Genomic DNA, 19,682 nt, shown 5'->3' with positions numbered 1-19,682 from the left:
AAAAAAAAAAAAACAAAAAACAAAAGTTAATTAAAACCAAAAGCTGGCTCTTTGAAAAGATCAACAAAAATGACAAACCTTTAGCTAGATTGACTGAGAAAAAAAGAGAGAAGACTGAAATTACTAGTATCTGAAATCAAAGAGATTTTACTGCCAACCTGACAGAAATAAAACAGATTATAAAGGAATACTGTGAACACTTATATGCTGATAAATTTGATAACTTAGATGAAATGGACAAATTTCTAGAAAGACACAAACTACTGCAACTGACTCAAAAAGAAATAAAAAATATGAATAGACCTGTAACAAAGGGATTGAATTGCTAATTTAAAAAAAAGAAAAACAAAAACAAAACTCGGGCCCAAATGGCTTCTTCACTGGTGAATTCTACCAAACATTAATAAAGAATTATACCAGTCATTCACAAACTCTTCCAAAGTTTAGAGGGAACATTTCCCAACCTATTTTATGAGAGTATTATTACCCTGATATCAAAACTAGACAAAAACATTACAAGAAAAGAAAACTACAGACTATTGTATTTTTACATAAATAACGCATACTTTCTACATTTGTCAACTGCTCCCTCCCCCCCAGAGGTATTTTGGTAAATGTGCTATGCTAATTTTTTTTACAGCAATATGTAAAAAAAAAAATAATTGGCATAGCAGTGCTTACGAAAATACCTCCTGTGGGGAGGGAGCAGTTGGCAAACCAACATAGAATGTGCACATTATTGGTGTAAAAATATGGTAATATCAGTTATGAATATGGATGCAGAAATGCAAAGTTGGTTTAACATCTGAAAATCAATTAATGTGATACACCATTTCAATAGAATAAAAACCAAATGATCATCTCAGTAGATGCAGAAAAAGCATTTGACAAAATCCAATGCCCTTTTATATTGAAAATACTCAACAAACTGGTAATAGAAGGGAACTTCCTCAGCATGACAAAGGGAATCTTTGAAAAACCCACAGCTAATATGCTTGATGACTGAAGACTGGATGCTTTTTCCTAAGATCAGGAACAAGACAAATATTTCTACTCTCTGCACTTCTATTCAACGTTGTCTAGAGGTTCTATCCAGTGCAGTTAGGCGAGAAAAATAAATAAAAGCATCCACACTGGAAAGGAAGAAGTAAAACAAAGTTGTAAGATACAAGATCAATTATACAAAAATTAATTTTATTTCTGTACACTTGGAATGAACATCCAAAAACGAAATTAAGAAAACAATCCATTTATAAGAGCATCAAAAATAATAAAAATTAGGAAGAAATTTAACAAAAGAAGTACAAAACTTACACTCTGAAAGCTACAAAACATTATTGAAAGGAACTAAAGGAGATCTAAATGGAAAACATCCCATGTTCATGGCTCAGAAGACCTTATATTGTTAAGATGGCAATACTTCCCAAATTATAGATTCAATGCTATCCCTGTCAGAATCCTAGCCGGCTTTTTTTTTTTTGGAGAAATCAACAAGCTGATTCTAAAATTCTTATGCAATTTTGAGGGACCCAGAGTAGCCAAAACAGTCTTGAAAAAGAAGAACAAAGTAAGACAATCTATACTTGCCAATTTTAAAACTTACTAGAAAGCACGAGTAATCAAGACAGAGTGGTGCTAGCTTAAGGATAGACAATATAGATAAAAAGAGTAGAATAGAGGGTCCAGAAAGTCAGTCATCTTTGGTCAACTGATTTTCAGCAGGGATGCCAAGAACATTCAATGGGGTAGGAATAATCTTTTCAACAAATGGTGCTGGGACAACTGGATATCCACCTGCAAAAGAATGAAATAACGTTGCCTTATATCACGTAGAAAAATTAACTCAAACTGGATCAAAGATCTAAATGTACAAGTTAAAACTACAAAATTCTTAGAAGATAACAGGGGTAACTCTTCATGACCTTGGACTTGACAATAGATTCTTAGATATGACACCAAAAGCACAAGCAACAAAAGAAAAAAATAGATAAATTGCACTTCATCAAAATTATAAACTTTTGTGCTTCAAAGGACGTTTATCAAGAAAGCGAAAAGATAACCCGCAGAATGGGACAAAATATTTGCGAGTCATATATCTAATAAGGGATTTGTATCTAGAATATAGAAAGAACTCTTACAACCGTATAATTTTTTTTTAAAAAAGCCCAAATAAAATATGGGCAAAAATCTGAATAGACATTTCTCCAAAGAAAATACACAAATGGTTAATAAAGTCACCTAAATATGCTTGACATCATCAATTATTAGGGAATTGCAAATCAAAAACAATGACATACCACTTCACACCCCTTGGATGGCAGTAATCAAAAAGACTGAGCATACCAAGTATTAGTGAAGATGTAAAGAAATTGGAGCCCTTATATATTCCTGCTGTGAATGTAAGGTGGTATAGCCACTTTGGAAAACAGTTTGACACTTCCTCAGAATGTTAAGCATAGATTTATCATATGACAAATCAGTTCCACCGCTAGGTATCTACCCAAGAGAACTGAAAACATGTCTACATAAAAATTTGAACACGAATGTTTATAACAGTATTATTCATAATAATCAAAAGATGGAAAGATCCCAAATGTCCATCTAATGAATGGATAATCAAAATGTGGCAAATGCATGCAATGAAATATTGTTTGACCATAAGAAAGAATGAAGTACTAATACATGCTACAACATGGATGAACCTTGAAAACATTACACCAAGTGAAGAAGCCAGCCACAAAAGACCACATATTATATGATTTTATTTATATAAAATATGTAGAATAGGCCTATTTATAGAAAGGTGACTAGTGATTTCTTAATACTGGTGGAAGGAGGGATATGTGTACAGGGGTTTGATAACTAAAGGGTAAAAGGTTTCTTTTTGAAGTGATGTAAATGTTCTGATATTGGTGATGATTGTGCATATCTGTGAATATACTAAAAACCACTGAATTGTACACTTCAACTGGGTGAATTGTATGTAAATTATATTTCAATAAAGCTATTATTTTTAAAATTCATCCTTTTAAAGTGCGCATTTCAATGTTTTTTAGTATATTCACAAAGTTGTGCAACTATTACAACTATTTAATTCCAGAACATTTTTATTACCAAAAAGAAACCCCATACCCCTTAGCAGTCACTCCCTCAGTCCCTTGGAACTGCTAATCTATTTTCTGTCCCTATGGATTTGCCTATTCTTGATATTTTACATAAATGGAATCATACGATTTGTGGCCTTTTGTATCTAGCTTCTTTCACTTAATGTTTTCAAGGTTTTCATCCATGTTGAAGCATATATCTGTACTTTATTCTTTTTATGACCAAATAATATTTCATTGTATGGATATACCACATTTTGTTTATCTGTTCATCAGTAGGTAGGCATTTGGATTGTTTCCACTTTTTGGCTATTATGAATAGTGCTGCTATGAATATTCATGTGCAACTTTTTGTTTGGACACATATTTTCAGTTTTCTTGGGTATATTCATTTAACAGGAACTATCAGACACTTGTCCAGAGTGGCTGTACCATGTTACCTTCCCATTAGCAATGTTCCAAAGCTCCAGTTTCTCCACATCCACTTTTTATCTGTCTTTTTTTATTACATTCATCTTAGTGGGTGTGAAGTGGTGTGTCATTGTGGTTTTGATTTGTATTTCTGTAATGACTAATGATGTCAAGCATTTTTCATGCACTTGTTAGCCGTTTATATATCTTCTTTGGAGAAATGTCTTTTCAGATCCTTTGCCCATTTTAAAATTGAGTTATTTGTCTTTTTATCATTGAGTTGTAATAGTCCTTTATGTATTCTGGATACTAATCCCTTATTGTTTATATGATTTGCAAATAGTTTCTCTCATTCTGTGGATTGTCTGTTCCTTTTCTTGATAGTGTTCTGTGAAGCACAAATGTTTTTAATTTATATGATATCTGATTTATCTATTTTTTCTTTTGTTGCTTGTGCTTTTGGTGTCATATATAAGAAACCATTGCCTAACCCAAGGCCATAAAGATTTACACCTATGTTTCGTTGTACTAAGGAGCCTTGGTGATTCAGTGGTTAAGCGCTCGGCTGCTAACCAGAAGGTTGGCTGTTCGAAACCACCAGTTCTGTGGGAGAAAGATGAGGCAGTCTGCTTCCATAAAAATTACAGCCTTGGAAACCCTATGGGGCAGTTCTGCTCTGTCCTGTAGGATCACTGTGAATCGGAATTGACTGGACAGTGATGGTTTAGGACAATTTATAGGGTCGCTGTGAGTCGGAATTGACTTGACGGCAATGGATTTTTTCTTGTACTAGTTTTATAGTTTTAGCTCTCATATTTAATTCTTTGATCCCATTTGAGTTAATTTTCGTATATGGTGTGAATTAGAGGTCTAACTTCATTCTTTTGCAGGTAGATACTCAGTTGTCCCAGCACTATTTATTGAAAAAACTATTCTATCCCCATTGAATGGGCACTCTTGTTAAAAATCAATTGATTATAAACATAACAGTTTGTTTCTGTACTCTCAATTCTTTTCTGTTGATCTATATGTCTATCTTTCTGCCACTACTACACTGTCTTCATTATTGTAGTTTTCTAGTAAGTTTTGAAATTGGGAAGTGTGAGTCTTCCAACTTTCTTTTTCAATAGTACTTTGATTATTCTGGGTCTCTTCACTCCTATATGAATTTTAGGATTAGCGTGTTAATATCTGCAAAAAAGGCAGCTGGGATTTGGATAGGGATTGTGTTGAATCTGTCGGTCAATTTGGGATGCCTAATTATTTTATTTTATTGTTGTGCTTTAAGTGAAAGTTGGCATTTCAAGTTAGTCTCTCATACAAAAGTGTATACATACATTGTTATGTGACCCTAATTGCTCTCCCTGTACTGTGACAACACACTTTCCACCTCTGATTTCCCATGTCCATTCATCCAGCTGGGTTGCCTAGTTTCTTAAAATTAATTTTCATTTATTTATTTTTAAATATAATGGATTCACAGAGTAGGGACAAAATTTAAACCATACCAAGTATGTCTCCTTCCCAATCTTGTCCCATAGTTTCCTTCTTAGAATTAACCACTGTAAAGTTTCTTGCATGTCTCTGCGAAGATATTCAATTCATATATACTCTGAACATATATATGTGTATATACATGTATGTGTGTGTGTGTATATATATATATGTATGTATATCCTTTTTCTTTTATAGAGATAGTAACACACCCTACATGCTGTTCTATACATACTTTGTTTACATATCTTGATGATTGTTCATGTAGTGTGTTTATAGTGTTTTTAGGTATAACTTATATACAGTGAAATATAGATATTTAATGAGTTTTGACAAATGTTCACCATTGTATTATCCACACCCTTATCAAGATAATAGAATATTTACATAGCACCAGAAAGTTTCTTCTTGTTCCAGGTAACCACTTTTCTGATTTTTCACCATAGATTAATTTTCCCTATTCTAGATCTTTATATAAATGGAATCATGTAGTATGTATCCTGTTGTGACCTTTTTTCACTCAGCATCATGTTTGTGAGATTCATCATGTTGTTGTGTGTATCAGGTTCACTTTGGTAGAATTTTAGTGTTAATTGCTGCTGGGTTGAGGATTGTCCCCAAAAATTCATGTCTACCAGAACCTCAGTATGTGACCTTATTTGGAAATTAGTTTTTGCACTTATAATTAGTTAAGATGAAGTCATACTCAATTAGGGTGGGCTCTAAATCCAATGACTGGTGTCCTTATTGGAGGAGGGATACAGAGACAGATGGAAGAAGGCAATGTGACAAAGGAGGCAGAGATGCAGCTGCAAGCCAAGGAATGCCAAGGATTGCCAGCAACCACCAGAAGCTAGGCGAGGCAAGGAAGGATCTTTCCTAGAACCTTCAGAAAGAGCATGGGCCTGCTAACACCTTGATATCAGACATCTGGCCTGTAGAACTGTGAGAAAATACATTTCTGTTGTTTTAAGCCACCCAGTTTGTGGTAATTTGTTACAGCAGCCATAGGAAACTAATGCAGTTGCATTTTATTATGTACTAATTCTCTGCAAACTGGTAGTTTTCTGCAAACCAGAACACTGTTCTTTCAACCCTTCTTAATAAACATTCAACTTGCATTATCTTACTTATTGTGGAAAATTCTTAGTGAGGGACAAGCATGAGAAATGCTTCAGAAACAGCAGAGGCAATGCAGAAAGTAGGTATTTACTGCTGTTACCCCCTCAGATAATTATTTGAAAGTATAGGAAGTTTGTTCTTCTTACTTGATGTTACAGTGCTTGATTTCATGTATCTCAGGTCATTCATGGATGCCTACTGTCTCTTTTCTGTTCTTTAATTCTATGGGAAAAGTGCAGTTAACTCTTGACGGCAACAGATGGGCCATATAGCTTTTAAACGTGTATACCATACCGCCCAAACAGATACTTTGTGTGGCTTGTTAGGAGAGGGTATCTATTAGAATCATTTGCATATGAAGTACACTGAATTTTTATCTGTGCTTAAAAACTATATTGAAACCGAATGAATCAGTAAGTTATTTTTGTCTTATTTAGCTTCATTCTCACCTTTTTTTTATTGTACTTGACCATTGATTTTTGTTTTTACCCTTAAGCAGTAGTTTTTAACTGGTTAGTTTATTTCATTTTTGGCAAAGCGTGCTCTTATTAGTGGGGATGTGGTTTGCTTACTTTTTCCATTAACATAAAAATGATGGCACCTTAATGGCATGGTAGAGTGTATAACTCCAAAATGACATCCTCTGCAGAGGAGACACTTGGCGGCTATGAAAGATGGTAGCCGTGATGCAGGAATGATGGTAGCCGTGATGCAGGAAGTCACCTGTAGGTGAAGGACTTGATAAAATTGTAATTGCTGCCCTGAGGGTGTAATTTAGACTTACACTCTCTTTTGGGCTAAGATTCAGTGTGCAGTAATAGGTCAGTTGTGCGTCAGTGTTCCTGGTTACCTTAATAGTACTAGAAGCTCTTAGCTTCTTGTTTCAAAATCAAATAGTAGCAAATGTCCAAAGGCTGGTGGTTCAGTCAGCAGTTTAGTTATGAGAAATGATGCTTCCGTGCTAAATAAAAATAGTTCATTAAAAGAAAACCTGCTCTATTAACTGTGCCAAACAGAGTCATTGGTCAGCTTCATATCTGGAAGTTTCTGACTTCTCAGCCTGTTTCATTGCCTTATTTTGTTGGATTACTTTGAGCCCTTACTATATGTAAGGCATTGTGAAGACATAAGCATGTATGTTTCACATTTTTGTAGACTAAATAACTGGGAAGCAAGGAATTAACCCTGAGATAAAATGCTTGACTGAACCTTTTTTTAAATTTTATTTTGTTGGGGTAAAATATATATAACAAAAAATTTACCATTGTAACCTGTTCTTTGTCTCTTCCCCAACTATTTCCCTTTTCTTCTAAAGTAGGTTTAATTTTAAGCACAGGTGGGTGCCAGACACTATACTAGGCACTCTACTTACTGAATGTCTGTTGTTTCTCAGACATTACTTGCTGTTTTACGTACAGTAATTATAAAATTAATTCATTTAATCCAGTCACTGTAAAACTGTGTGGTAGAGGGTATTATTCCTGTTTTTACAAATTAAAGATTTCTGAAAGCTTAAGGGGCTTAGTTAGGAGTCCCTGGGCACAAAAGATTAAACATTTGACTGTTAACCAAGAGACTGGTGGTTTGAACCCACCTAGAGGTGCCTTGGAAGAAAGGCCTAGCAGTCTGCTTCCAAAAGGCCATAGCCCTGAAAACCCTATAGAGCAAGTGCCGTTCTACTCTGCAACACATGGGGTCTCCATGAGTTGGAATCAACTTGAGGGCAACTGGTTTGGGTTTTTTTTGTTTTGGTAAGGGGCTTGGTTAAGATCATATAGATGCTAAGTAGCAGGGTCAGCAGTCAAACCTAAGTCTGATTCCAGTCTGTGCTCATTCCACTAAGCTACTGTGCCTGTGAAACAAGATCTGTCATATAAAAGGAATCAGGTAATACGTGACCTTTTGTGTCTGGCTTCTTTCACTTAGCATAAGTTTTTGAGATTCACCCAAGTTGTAGCATATGTCAGTTTTCCACAGTGGCTGCACCATTTTACATTCCCATCAGCAGTGTACAAGGATTCCTATTTCTCCACATCCTGCTCAACTCTTGTTATTTTTTGTTTTTTGATTAAGGCCATTCTAGTCGGTGTCCCTAGGTGATGCAAATGGTTAATACTCTCAGCTGCTAACCAAAAGGAGGTTCAAGTCCACCCAAAGGCACCTCAGAAGAAAGGCCTGGTGATCTACTTCTAAAAAAACAGCCATTGAAAACCCTATGGAGCACAGTTCTACTCACACACATGGGGTCACCATGTGTTGAACAGACTTGAGGGCAACTGGTAGTGGGTTTGAAGTGATATCTTTTTGTAGATTTGATTTGCATTTCCTTACATCTTTTCATGTGCTTGCTGGCCATTTGTATACTGTTTACGTCCTTTGCCCATTTTTTAGTTGGGTTGTTTGTCCTTTTTGTTGTTGAGTTCTAAGAGTTCTTTATATATTTTGGTTATTAAATCCTGCTCAGATACATGATTTTCAGATATTTCTCCCATGCTGTAAATTGTCTTTTCACATTCTTGATAATGTCTTTGGTGCACAAAAATTTTTAATTTTTTTGAGGTGCAATGTGTCCTTTTTCTTCTGTTGCTTAATCTTGTTTGGTCCCTCTTTTCTTTTTATAGCACCTGACAGATACCTCTCATGGTGTAAGAAATAAGTGCCTGCAATTACTTGGCAATCTTGGCTCCTTGGAGAAAAGTGGCACAAAGGATACAGAAGGCTTAGCTACCAGAGATGTCCAGAAGATTATAGGGGATTACTTCAGTGACCAGGACCCACGTGTCAGAACAGCAGCTATAAAAGCCATGGTAAAAATGATCATGGATAGTAAATAAGAGTTATCTTAGGTGAAGGGAAGGACAACACACAATGCAGGGGAAGTCAGCACAACTGAACTAAACCAAAAGCTAAGAGGTTTCCTGAATACAACCAAACACTTCAAGGGACAGAGTAGCAGGCGCGGGGGTCTGGGGACCATGGTTTCAGGGGACGTCTAGGTCAATTGGCATAACAAAGTTTATTAAGAAAATGTTCTGCATCCCACTTGGGTGAGTGGCGTCTGGGGTCTTAAAAGCTAGCGAGCGGCCATCTGAGATGCATCAATTGATTGCAACCTATCTGGAGCAAAGGAAAATGAAGAACACCAAAGACACAAGGAAAATATTAGCCTCAAGAGATGAAAGGGCCACATAAACCAGAGACTCCATCAGTCTGAGACCAGAGAACTAGATGGTGCCCGGCTACCACCAGTGACCTCCCTAACAGGGAACACAACAGAGAATGTCTGACGGAGCAGGAGAAAAGTAGGGTGCAGAACTCAAATTCTAATAAAAAGACCAGACTTAATGGTCTGACAGACTGGAGGGACCCTGGAACACATGGCCCCCAGACTCTCTATTAGCCCAGAACTGAAACCATTCTCGAAGCCAGCTCTTCAGACAAAGATTAGACTGGCCTATGGGACATAAAATGATACTTGTGAAGAGAGTGCTTCTTAGCTCAAGCAGATACATGAGACTAAATGGGTAGCTCCTGTCTGGAGGCGAGATGAGAAGGCAAAAAGGGACAAGGAGCTGGTTGAATGGACCTGGGAAATCCGGGGTAGAAAGGAGGAGTATGCTGTCACATTATAGGGAGAGCAACTAGGGTTACATGGCAGTGTGTGTATAAGTTTTTGTATGAGAAACTGACTTGAACTGTAAACTTTCACTTAATGCACAATTAAGGAAAAAAAAAGATCATGGAAACTAACTGGGGATGTTTGTTGTTGTTGTTTTTGATTATTTTTTAAGTTCATGGCTAGTTCTGCCTTGGCTGCATTCTGAGCACCCCCAGTATATACCTGCACACTTTCAGGAGGGTGTTGGTGGTGGTGTCACAGGACTCAAAGGCACACATTCTTGTATATCAGTTGTGCTTTTCTTGGGCTTCTCTGGTAAATTTAACCTATATTTCTGAAACAGGGTAGATACAACCTATACCTGTTGTTAAAACCTATACCTGTTGTAATACAGTACCACATCACATCCCTCCTCCAGGTCCCCCTTCCCAGCAGAAAGGGAGGTGATTTGTTATTGTATAGGTGCATGCTGGTGTTGTATTACAATAGGTACATGCTGTACCTTCCATGTTTCAGACATACAGGTGCAAGTTATCAGGAGGGCATGCTTTTTTGGGGAGGTGGTGTTAACCATTTCTTCCTCAGCCTTCTTAACATTATTTTATTTTATTGGTACTCCCTTGGCCATTTCATGAATTAGATTTATTGAGTGTTTGAGCACTTCTATTGGAAAGTCTTTGACCAGTCTTCTTATTTATCTAGCACTGATTTTGACTGAAGGAAATTATGTTAGTCTGCTATAATGGGGGGAATATGTGAGATTGTGGGGAGACATTGGAAATATTGATCTTTTTTTCCAAATACTTAAACTATATCTTTATTATCTAGTTGCAGCTCCATGAAAGAGGACTGAAATTACAGCAGACAATTTATAATCAGGTACCTGAGATGACTACTGTCTGGCGGTGGTGGGGGGTGGGTAGCACACCTATTGTCAGAATTTGGAAACATAAGAGCTTCAGCTAGCTAAGAGTGACAACACTAATTAGAATGAATGTAAAATTATATGTTTTTGAATCTAAAACATACTTTCCAAGAAGAGAATGGGGGATATGTAATTTCACAGCCCTGGCATGTGTGCAAAGGAAAAGTATGGAACAAGGACAGGGTGGTCCATAGGGAGAAAAGGGGTGGGGTTAAATCAGTGGTTCTTAACTGGGGGTGATTTTGCTCTCCAGGGGACATTTGGCAACATTTGGAGATATTTTTGGCTGTTACAAGGCAGGGAGAGGGAAGTGCTATTGTCATCTAGTGGGTAGAGCCAAGGATGCTGCTAAACTCCTACGATGCACAGGACAGCTTCCACAACAAAGAATTATCTGACGCAAAATGTAAATTGTGCCTAGGTTGAGAAGCTCTGGTTAAAAGGACTGGCAGGCTCAGTAGACGTGATGGGTTAAGTCATGGAAGACTAGAGCAGTAGGATGTTACGATCAGAGCATGGAATACATTGTTTTAAAGTTTTAAAGTTTCTGAGTTCTGAGTGTTGTTGAAGTCTAGGATGTTGTCATGATTATGGGTGGAGTAAGGATATTCCATTTCAGATCAAAGTAAAACAGTAATCTGGCCTGTTTTGGCAGCTTAGTATTAAAATTCAGCATTTGGTGTTCTGATGGACTTTAAGTAAAAAACGTGTACTTTGGTCTTACAGGCAGGGGGAAGGACATCTTAGGTGTTTGAGCCTGTGAAAACAGGCTTTGCTAGGCTTGGTGCCATTCAGATGGTTTTTGTACTATCAGTCTGTGGTGGGTTCTACTGTCAGACCTGGAGAGGGGTGGGGGTGGGGGTGGAGTACACTGTCAACACAGCCAGAGCAGCTGACTGAGGCCAAGAATGCTTATGTTGGGCAAAGGTTCAAGAAGTTAAAACCACCCACAAGTATTTTGATTGGCATTCTTATCCAGCCGCCCTATCCTTGTTTTGAAACTAGTTTGAACATCACCTGGGAGGGCACAGAACTAATAGACTTTTGGAATCCTTCTTTGCAGGCCTGCAAATTGCTCTCTGATGATTACGAACAAGTGCGCAGTGCTGCAGTCCAGCTTATCTGGGTTGTCAGTCAGCTCTATCCTGAAAGGTTAGTGTGGGTGTAAACCAGCTATTGTTCATTACTAATCTATTCTTCTCTCCTCCCACCATGCAAACAGCCTGCCTGCAGAAAATGAATTCTGGAAGGCAGGGTGGAATGGGGGGAAAGCACAGACTCTGAAAATCAGAATACTCGGTCCTCCTCATTTTTCAGCTCTGTCTGGTACTTTCTATGTCCCTTGGGAAAGATACTTCACCACTCTGGGTCCCAAGGTCCTCATCTATAGATGACGAGGTTGGACTAGCTTTCTCAAGTGGTTTTCAGCACTTTTTTTTTTTGTCTTTAAAATTGTCTGGGACCCATTTTAGAAAATACGAATGCCAGATTAAGATACCAGGTGAGTTTGAGAATAATTATCCCTTATGTGGTATTTCTTTTGTGATGTTTTCCTGGCTAAAAATATTTCTACATCAACTGAATCATTTGATTCTCACAGTGATTCTGTGAGATGAGTCAAATACTATTTATCTTACAGAAGTGCTCAAAAGAGGTTCAGTGACTTGACCCACAGTTTTGTAGTTGATGAATGACTGAGCAGTGCTGAAGCCCGAGTCCAGTTCTCTTTACTTTTCATTAAACTGCCTCCTGAAATCTGAAAACTGGAATGAATTAGTAAGCCTATAGGACTAGGCATCATTTTGTAATGTATTAGTATATTCCCCCCCGCCAAAAAAAAAAAACTAACTGGAAATTGCCTCTTCTTTTAGGGTCAGATTTGCAAGTAGGCTTTATATGATTCATTCTCAGATTTACTGTATTGACAGCAATGCAATTATAGGAGAGAATAAACTTAAATATATAAAACACTCTATGGTGGTTAGTTTTTTATATCCTCACAAATACTGAACCTTTGGTGGGTTAAACACTTTTATTTAGATCACTGAAAATTTGCATTACAACTAAAATGATTGGTTCATATTCCCAGAGTGATTTGTTTACTCTAAAATATACTTTATTTTTCTAGAATTTGAACTATTTGGTTATCATTTCCATGTGTGCCAGTTTTCTTTGGATATTCTCGGTTTATTGACCGTGCAGCCTTAGGCTTATGTTTTGTCATATGTGGTTTCTTTTAATTTAGCATTGTCCCAATCCCTTCTTCTAATGAAGAAATTCGCTTAGTTGATGATGCATTTGGAAAAATTTGTCACATGGTCAGTGATGGCTCCTGGGTGGTTCGAGTTCAAGCTGCAAAGCTATTGGTAAGTTACACTTTCTTTAGTGAACATACTGCCTCTTACCTTTGTGCAAAGGTTTGACCCACTTTTGGAATACTCAGAATTTCTTAAAATAGAAAAGAAATGGTTCACTTTCCTATGGAGAAGTAGTCTTTTAGAACTGTAAGGAATTTTAAAGCTAATCCTGTTTAACCTTGTTATTTAACATATGAGGCAGCCAAGGCCCAGAGGAAAGGAAACTAATAAGAAAGATATTTGCTACTGTTTACTAAGCACCTGTTATGCCATCTAGATACTTTGGTAGGAGGACCTTTACATACATTATCTCATTTACTTGGCACACTAACCCTACAAGATAGATACTATTATCCCCATTTTCCAATGGAGAAAACAGGCTCTGAGAAGTTTATTACCCAGTTTACACAGATAGAAAGTGGTAGAACTGTGATTCAATTCCTGATCTCTTAACTTTTAGCCTGATAGTTTCCTACTATTTTGCATAGAACTTTTTTTTTCTTTTTTTTAATTTTCAGGGATAGAAATGTTTTTACAGCAGAAATAGTGTTGCCGTATACTCAGCTTCAGTTTCTAGCTGTGCTACCATGGACGTATAACTTGATCTTAGTCTCAGTTTCCTCATCTGTTAAATGGAGTTACAGTAGCTCTCCTGTTTACCTCGTAGGGTTGTCATGATGCTCAAATGACATACTTATCTGTGAGAATTTTTTTTATATATAAGCAGTTGAGGGTGGGAGTGGGGGAAATTATACTATATAAATGTATATAAATATCTGTAAAATTATGTAAATATCACAGCAAGAAATTGAGATTCTTTTCTTCCCCTTCCCTTTGAGGGCTTGCAGCACTGCCAGTCTTGGTGGGATTGTTGCCTAAATGCTTTGGATCTGACTGTACTGGATACAGATCCAGTGATATTCCTGATTCTGTGAACAGCTTTTATGGCTAACTACAGAAACCTGTATGAAGCATTTTCATGGAATAATAAGGAATTTCGATGATTTCTGTATTTCCTGTTTACAGATTATATTGCTTATTCATAATGAAAAAGTTAAGTATTCTAGTTGTTAATGATTTTGTTTTTGAATTCACATTTTATAGCTTTGTTTTTGATTTATGAATATTTTAAAGTTCAGAACAATTTAATTGTTCATCACATTCTTTCATTCTCCATTTACTGAGCATCTACAATGTGTTGGACTTTATGCTGGGCCCTGGAATACAGATATAAAGACATAGCCAGTCAATAGAGAAAGATTTTTATATAGAATGAATAGGAGTATGCATGTGTGTGTGTTTAGAGGAATAATTTTTTTTAATTATAGTTTAGATGAACTATAGAACAAAACTAGCTTCTCATTAAACAGTTAGTACACATATTGTTTTATGACATTGGTTAACAACCCCACAACATATCAACACTCTACTTTCTCGACCTTGGATTTCCTGTTAGCAGCTTTCCTGTCCCCTCCTTCCTTCTAGTCCTTGCCCTGTGCCAATTAGTCTTGTTTTGTTTTATGGAACTGTCTAATCTTTGGCTGAAGGGTAAACCTTGGGAGTGACTTCATTACTGAGCTAAAAGGGTATCCGGGGGCCATACTCTCAGGATTTCTCCAGTCTCTGTCAGGCCAGTAAGTCTGGTCTTTTTTTGTGAGTTAGAGTTTTGTTCTACATTTTTCTCCAGCTCTGTCCAGGACCATCTATTGTGATCCCTGTCAGAGCAGTCAGTGGTGGTAGCTGGGCAGCATCTTGTTGTACTGGACTCAGTCTGGTGGATGTTGTGGTAGTTGTGGTCCATTAGTCCTTTGGACTAATCTTTCCCTTGTGTCTTTAGTTTTTTTAATTCTCCCTTGCTCCCAAAGGAGTTTGACCAATGGGGTATCTTAGATGGCCGTTCTCAGGCTTTTAAGACCCCAGATGCTACTCACCAAAGTAGAATATAGAACATTTTCTTTATAAAGTATGTTATGCCAGTTGAGCTAGATGTTCCCTGAGACCATGGTCCCCATAGGCCTAAGCCCAGCAATTTGGTCCCTCAGGGAGTTTAGATGTGTCTGTGGAGCTTCCATGCCCTTGCTTTGTACAAGTTGTGCTGGCTTCCCCAGAACTCTGTACTGTCTTATCTATTGTCTTATTTAGTGTTTTTCCATCCCCACCCCTCCCCTCCCTCGTACCCATCAAAGATTGTTTCTTTGTGTGTGTAAGCCTTTTCATGAGCTTTTACAGTAATGGTCTCATACAATATTTGTCCTTTTGTGATTGACTTATTTCACTCATCATAATGCCCTCCAGGTTCATCTGTGTTACGAGATACTTCGCAGAGTCATCATTGTCCTTTATTGTTATGTAATACTCCATTGTGTGTACGTACCATAGTTTGTTTATCCATTCATCTGTTGATGGGCATCTAGGTTGTTTCCATCTTTTTGTTATTGTGAACAGTGTTGCAGTGAACATGGATGTGCAAATGTCTATTCGTGTGACGATTCTCATTTCTCTAGGATATATTCCTAGGAGTGGGATTGCTGGATCATATGGTATTTCTATTTGTAGCTTTCTAAGGAAGCACCATATCGGTTTCCAAAATGGTTGTATCATTTTGCATTGCCACCAGCAGTGCATAAGAGTTCTAATCTCCCTGCAGCCTGTCCAACATTTGTTACTTTCTGTTTTTTGATTTGCATTTCTCTAATGGCTAGGGATCGAGAGTATTTCCTCATATGTCTGTTAGCTGCTTTAATGTCTTTTTTGGTGACGTGTCTGTTCAATTCCTTCGCACATTTTTTTTTATTTTATTTTTTCCCATACAAAAGTTTATACATACATTATTATGTGACTCTAATTGCTCTTGCCATACTGTGACAGCAGACAGCACACTCCTCCTTTCCACCCCTGATTCCCCGTGTCCATTCAACCAACTCCTAACCCTCTCTGCCTTCCCATCTCACCTCCAGACAGAAGCTGCCCGTTTATAGTCTCTTGTATCTACTTGAGCTAAGAGGCACACTCCTCACGAGTATCACTTTATGTCCCACAGTCCAGTCCAATCCCTGTCTGAAGAGTTGGCCTCAGAAATTGTTTTAGTTCTGGGCTGCTAAAGAATCCAAGGGCCGTGCTTTCCGGGGTACCTCCAGTCTCAGTCAGACCATTAAGTCTGGTCTTCTTACTAGAATTTGAGTTCTGCACCCCACCTTTCTCCTGCTCTATGAGGGACTCTCTGTTGTGTTCCCTGTCAGGGCGGTCATCTAATTGTTCTAGTCTCAGGCTGATGAAGTCTCTGGTTTATGTGGCCCTTTCTTGGTCTCGGGCTAATGCTTTCCTTGTGTCTTTGTTGTTCTTCATTCTCCTTTGCTCCAGGTGGTTGGGACCAATTGCCTTTGCCCATTTTTTAATTGGATTATTTGTCTTTTTGTCGTAGAGGTGCTGGATTTTCTTGTAGATTTTAGAGATTAGACCTTTGTCTGATTCGTAATAGCCAAAATTTTTTTCCCAGTCTGTAGGTTCTCTTTTTACTCTTTTGGTGAAGTCTTTTGATGAATATTAGTGTTTAATTTTTAGAAGATCCCTGTTATCTAGTTTATCTTCTGGAGTTAGAGGAATAATTTAATGATCTATCTGCACCTGAGTAGGCAGTTTAAAAAAGTACTCCTTAAAGCAAGGCCGTTCAAAATTCTCGGTTTTGTACCCTCATAGGATCCAAAATGCATATGTGTACAGCTGTACGAATAATGAATTACTGTAGTGAATTGAAAGGGTTTTCACTTGGATTACTCTAACTTGAGTCAAGTGTTTTCATGCTCTAATTTCAGCAATTTTAAATCTGAACAGCTCCAAATTATACAAATAATGATGTTTGTACTTCAGAAATAATTATTAATCAATCTAATCTTGCTAATAAACGTACATGCTACTGTTTATATAGAGTTCCTAGCCTATTAAGCTAGATATTTTCAGTCAGACACACACACCCCTACTTCCTTATACACAGAAACACACACACATAGATACCTATATATCCTCAAACACATACTTTATACAAATAATATTTAATCCTTTTAAACTCTTTGAGGTAGATATTATATTACTTATTTTATAAATAAGAAAACCAAGGTTTAGAAAAGGGAGTAAATGAGAAAAGTAGTGCCACACAACGAGTAAATAACAGATGAGGTCTTCAGACTTCTTGCCCCTAAAGCCCAAGTGGAATCCCTTCCTAGTGAGGGTGTAGTTACACAGTGGGAACAGTGAGTGTGGTGGGTGAGCAGTTAAGGGTCTGCTAGTTTACTAGTTCCTCTTTGCAAGCTCATAGGTAAAACTCCCCTGCCCCAACTCTGAAGTAGACAAACCATGTGGTCAGGTGAATTGCTTATGACCGTCAGGCCACTTGTTAGCAATTCAACAAACGCTGGACACAGTTCTGTCTTTAAAAGAGTTGGTAGCCTAATAGGCCAAGATTGGCAATCAGACAATTACAATACCTGGTACTCCTAGGAAAGAACACCTAACACAGGCACAGAAGGTCTCTAGAGGAGGTGATTTCTGAACTGAGTCTTGGAGGATGAGTGTGAGTTAGCTAGGTGGAGAAACAGAAGGAGAAAATATGAGCAGAGATATAGAAGGAGTGCAATATCATGCATGCTAATACCATACTAAACTACAGTATCATACTAAACTAACATCATACTAAACTACAAGCAGCTTAGTACTTGGGGGCATAATGTTCAGGGTGGAGGGGGGTGGCAATAAGATAAAGCTGGAGAGGAAGGCAGAAACCAGGTTTTGCCAGAAGTTAAATGAAATGGCAGGGCTTTAGACTTAAGGCCATCTTGCACAAAAAAAAAAAAAGAACCATTTTCCATTCTTCTTGACTTACAACAAGATGAAAAATTTTCAGAAAATTCAAAACCATGCGAAAGAGGTTGCTTTCATTTATCTATAACTGACCCTAATGGGGCAAAGCAACTTGGTTTCCAAGTATGTAAGCAGATCCATGGGGCTACAGGCACTACTTTTAAATTAAGCATAATAATTAGCATTCTATCTAGGATATGGTTCTTAGTTTTATGATTTCTTCTCAAGTTGTTGAATTTCTTACTCAGTGAATGTTAATGGCACGTATTAAGCTCTATTTTGGTAATTGCTGCTGTTAATGTTTTTATTATTGTCCTGATGATGATGTCCTTAACTATCAAGGATAATAAGGTTATTTATAAGCTTTCACAAGTCTTTGACCTTAAAAATTGTAGCATTTTCAGACTGTTAGATTGTAGACTTTTATGCCATAAGTCTGCTCAGACTGAATTTCCCAGAGACAGAGAAGATGTTCTAGTTGGTGCAGTTTTACGTCTCAAGTACTAACGCATCTTCTTTTGGGGGAGGCAGAGGAAAATCTGGTTTTTCTTTTAATCACCTAATTGGATAGAGGCTGTCGTTGTTAGGCGCTGTTGAGTCGATTTTGACCCATAGTGACCCCATGTGACAGAGTAGAACTCCCCATAGGATTTTCTAGGCTGTAATCTTTACAGGAACAAATCCTCAGGTTTTTCTCCCACAGGGCTGCTTAGTGGGTTCGAACTGCCAGCTTTTTGGTTAGCAGCCAGTAGAGACGAGGAGCCTTAAAACTAGAGTAAAGAAAGAATGCATAGACTTACTTATACTGACTGAGCAATTTTTGCTCCAAAATCAGGTTTGCTACAGTTGTTTGTTAAATATCTGGTGTCTGAGTTTCAGAAGCATCTATCTATAAAGCTCTCCAGCAAAATGGTTTTCTTAGTGTTATAAATTTAGGTTAAGTAGCTGTGATAGTGCGGTTGGAGTGGCACCATCTTACATGAATATATTTGTCTCAGTTAAAGTAGACAAGAATGTAGTGTTGTTTTTTTTTTTTCTGACTAGTGAGATACATTTTATGATGAGCTCATTATCCTTTGGGCCCAAATCTACTCCTTCTGTATCTTCAGGAATGATGCCATCATCTCCCAAGTCACGAACCCAGAAGACATTTGGGAATAAAGTTGAAGTTTCATTATTTCTCAAGTGTATTACTATGTATAGAAGTCTTGGCATTTGTGGATTTAAAATGACAAGTGTTTTAGGTATCTAGTGTTGCCGTAATAGAAATACCATGAGTGGAATGCTTTAACAAACAAAAATTTATTTTCTCACAGGTTAGAAGGCAAGAAGTTTGAATTCAGGGTACCAGCTCTAAGAGAAGGTGTTCTCTCTCTGTTGGCTGTGGGGGAAGGTCCTTGTCTCTTTTTAGCATCTGTAGGCACAGTGTTCCTTGGCCTCTTGGTGATCTTCATGTGGCATGGCATCTGTCTTCCCCCATCTCTGCTTCTTTTCTTCTTTGCTTAATCTGCTCCTTTTGTATCTCAAAAGAAGTTGACTCAAGACACATCCTATACTAATAGTGCCTCATTACCATAACAAAGAAAAACCCATTCCCAAATGGGATTAAAACCACAGGTATAGAGGTTAGGATTTACAACACATATTTTTGTGGGACACAGTTCAATCCACAGCAAGCTTAAGGTATGCATAGGTAGCACTGAAAATTAATTATGTGTAATGGTATATAATTTTTTGAGGCCCGAATTTGAATAGTACCCCCTCTGTGGCTGTGTTGAAAGTGAGCTCAGCTGAAG

The 19,682-nt window shown here is 37.5% G+C and overlaps 1 protein-coding gene across 4 annotated transcripts in view; it reads left to right on the top strand.

The window, feature by feature from the left end:
- INTS4 (integrator complex subunit 4) overlaps positions 1-19,682 on the top strand; it is a 109,391-nt gene that overhangs the window by 24,993 nt on the left and 64,716 nt on the right. For all 4 annotated transcript variants that reach the window (XM_004381997.1, XM_023736591.1, XM_023736592.1 and 1 more), the window contains 4 exons: positions 8,753-8,938; positions 10,579-10,629; positions 11,739-11,827; positions 12,921-13,041. In XM_004381997.1, the coding sequence (XP_004382054.1) occupies positions 8,753-8,938; positions 10,579-10,629; positions 11,739-11,827; positions 12,921-13,041 (447 nt within the window). The remainder of the gene's footprint in view (positions 1-8,752; positions 8,939-10,578; positions 10,630-11,738; positions 11,828-12,920; positions 13,042-19,682) is intronic.

This window comes from Trichechus manatus, unplaced genomic scaffold (genome assembly GCF_000243295.1).
Source record: "Trichechus manatus latirostris isolate Lorelei unplaced genomic scaffold, TriManLat1.0 scaffold00088, whole genome shotgun sequence".
NCBI classification, from domain to species: Eukaryota; Metazoa; Chordata; class Mammalia; order Sirenia; family Trichechidae; genus Trichechus; species Trichechus manatus.
Note: the sequence above shows the minus strand (reverse complement) of the source record. Positions and strands in the feature narration are given on the sequence as shown.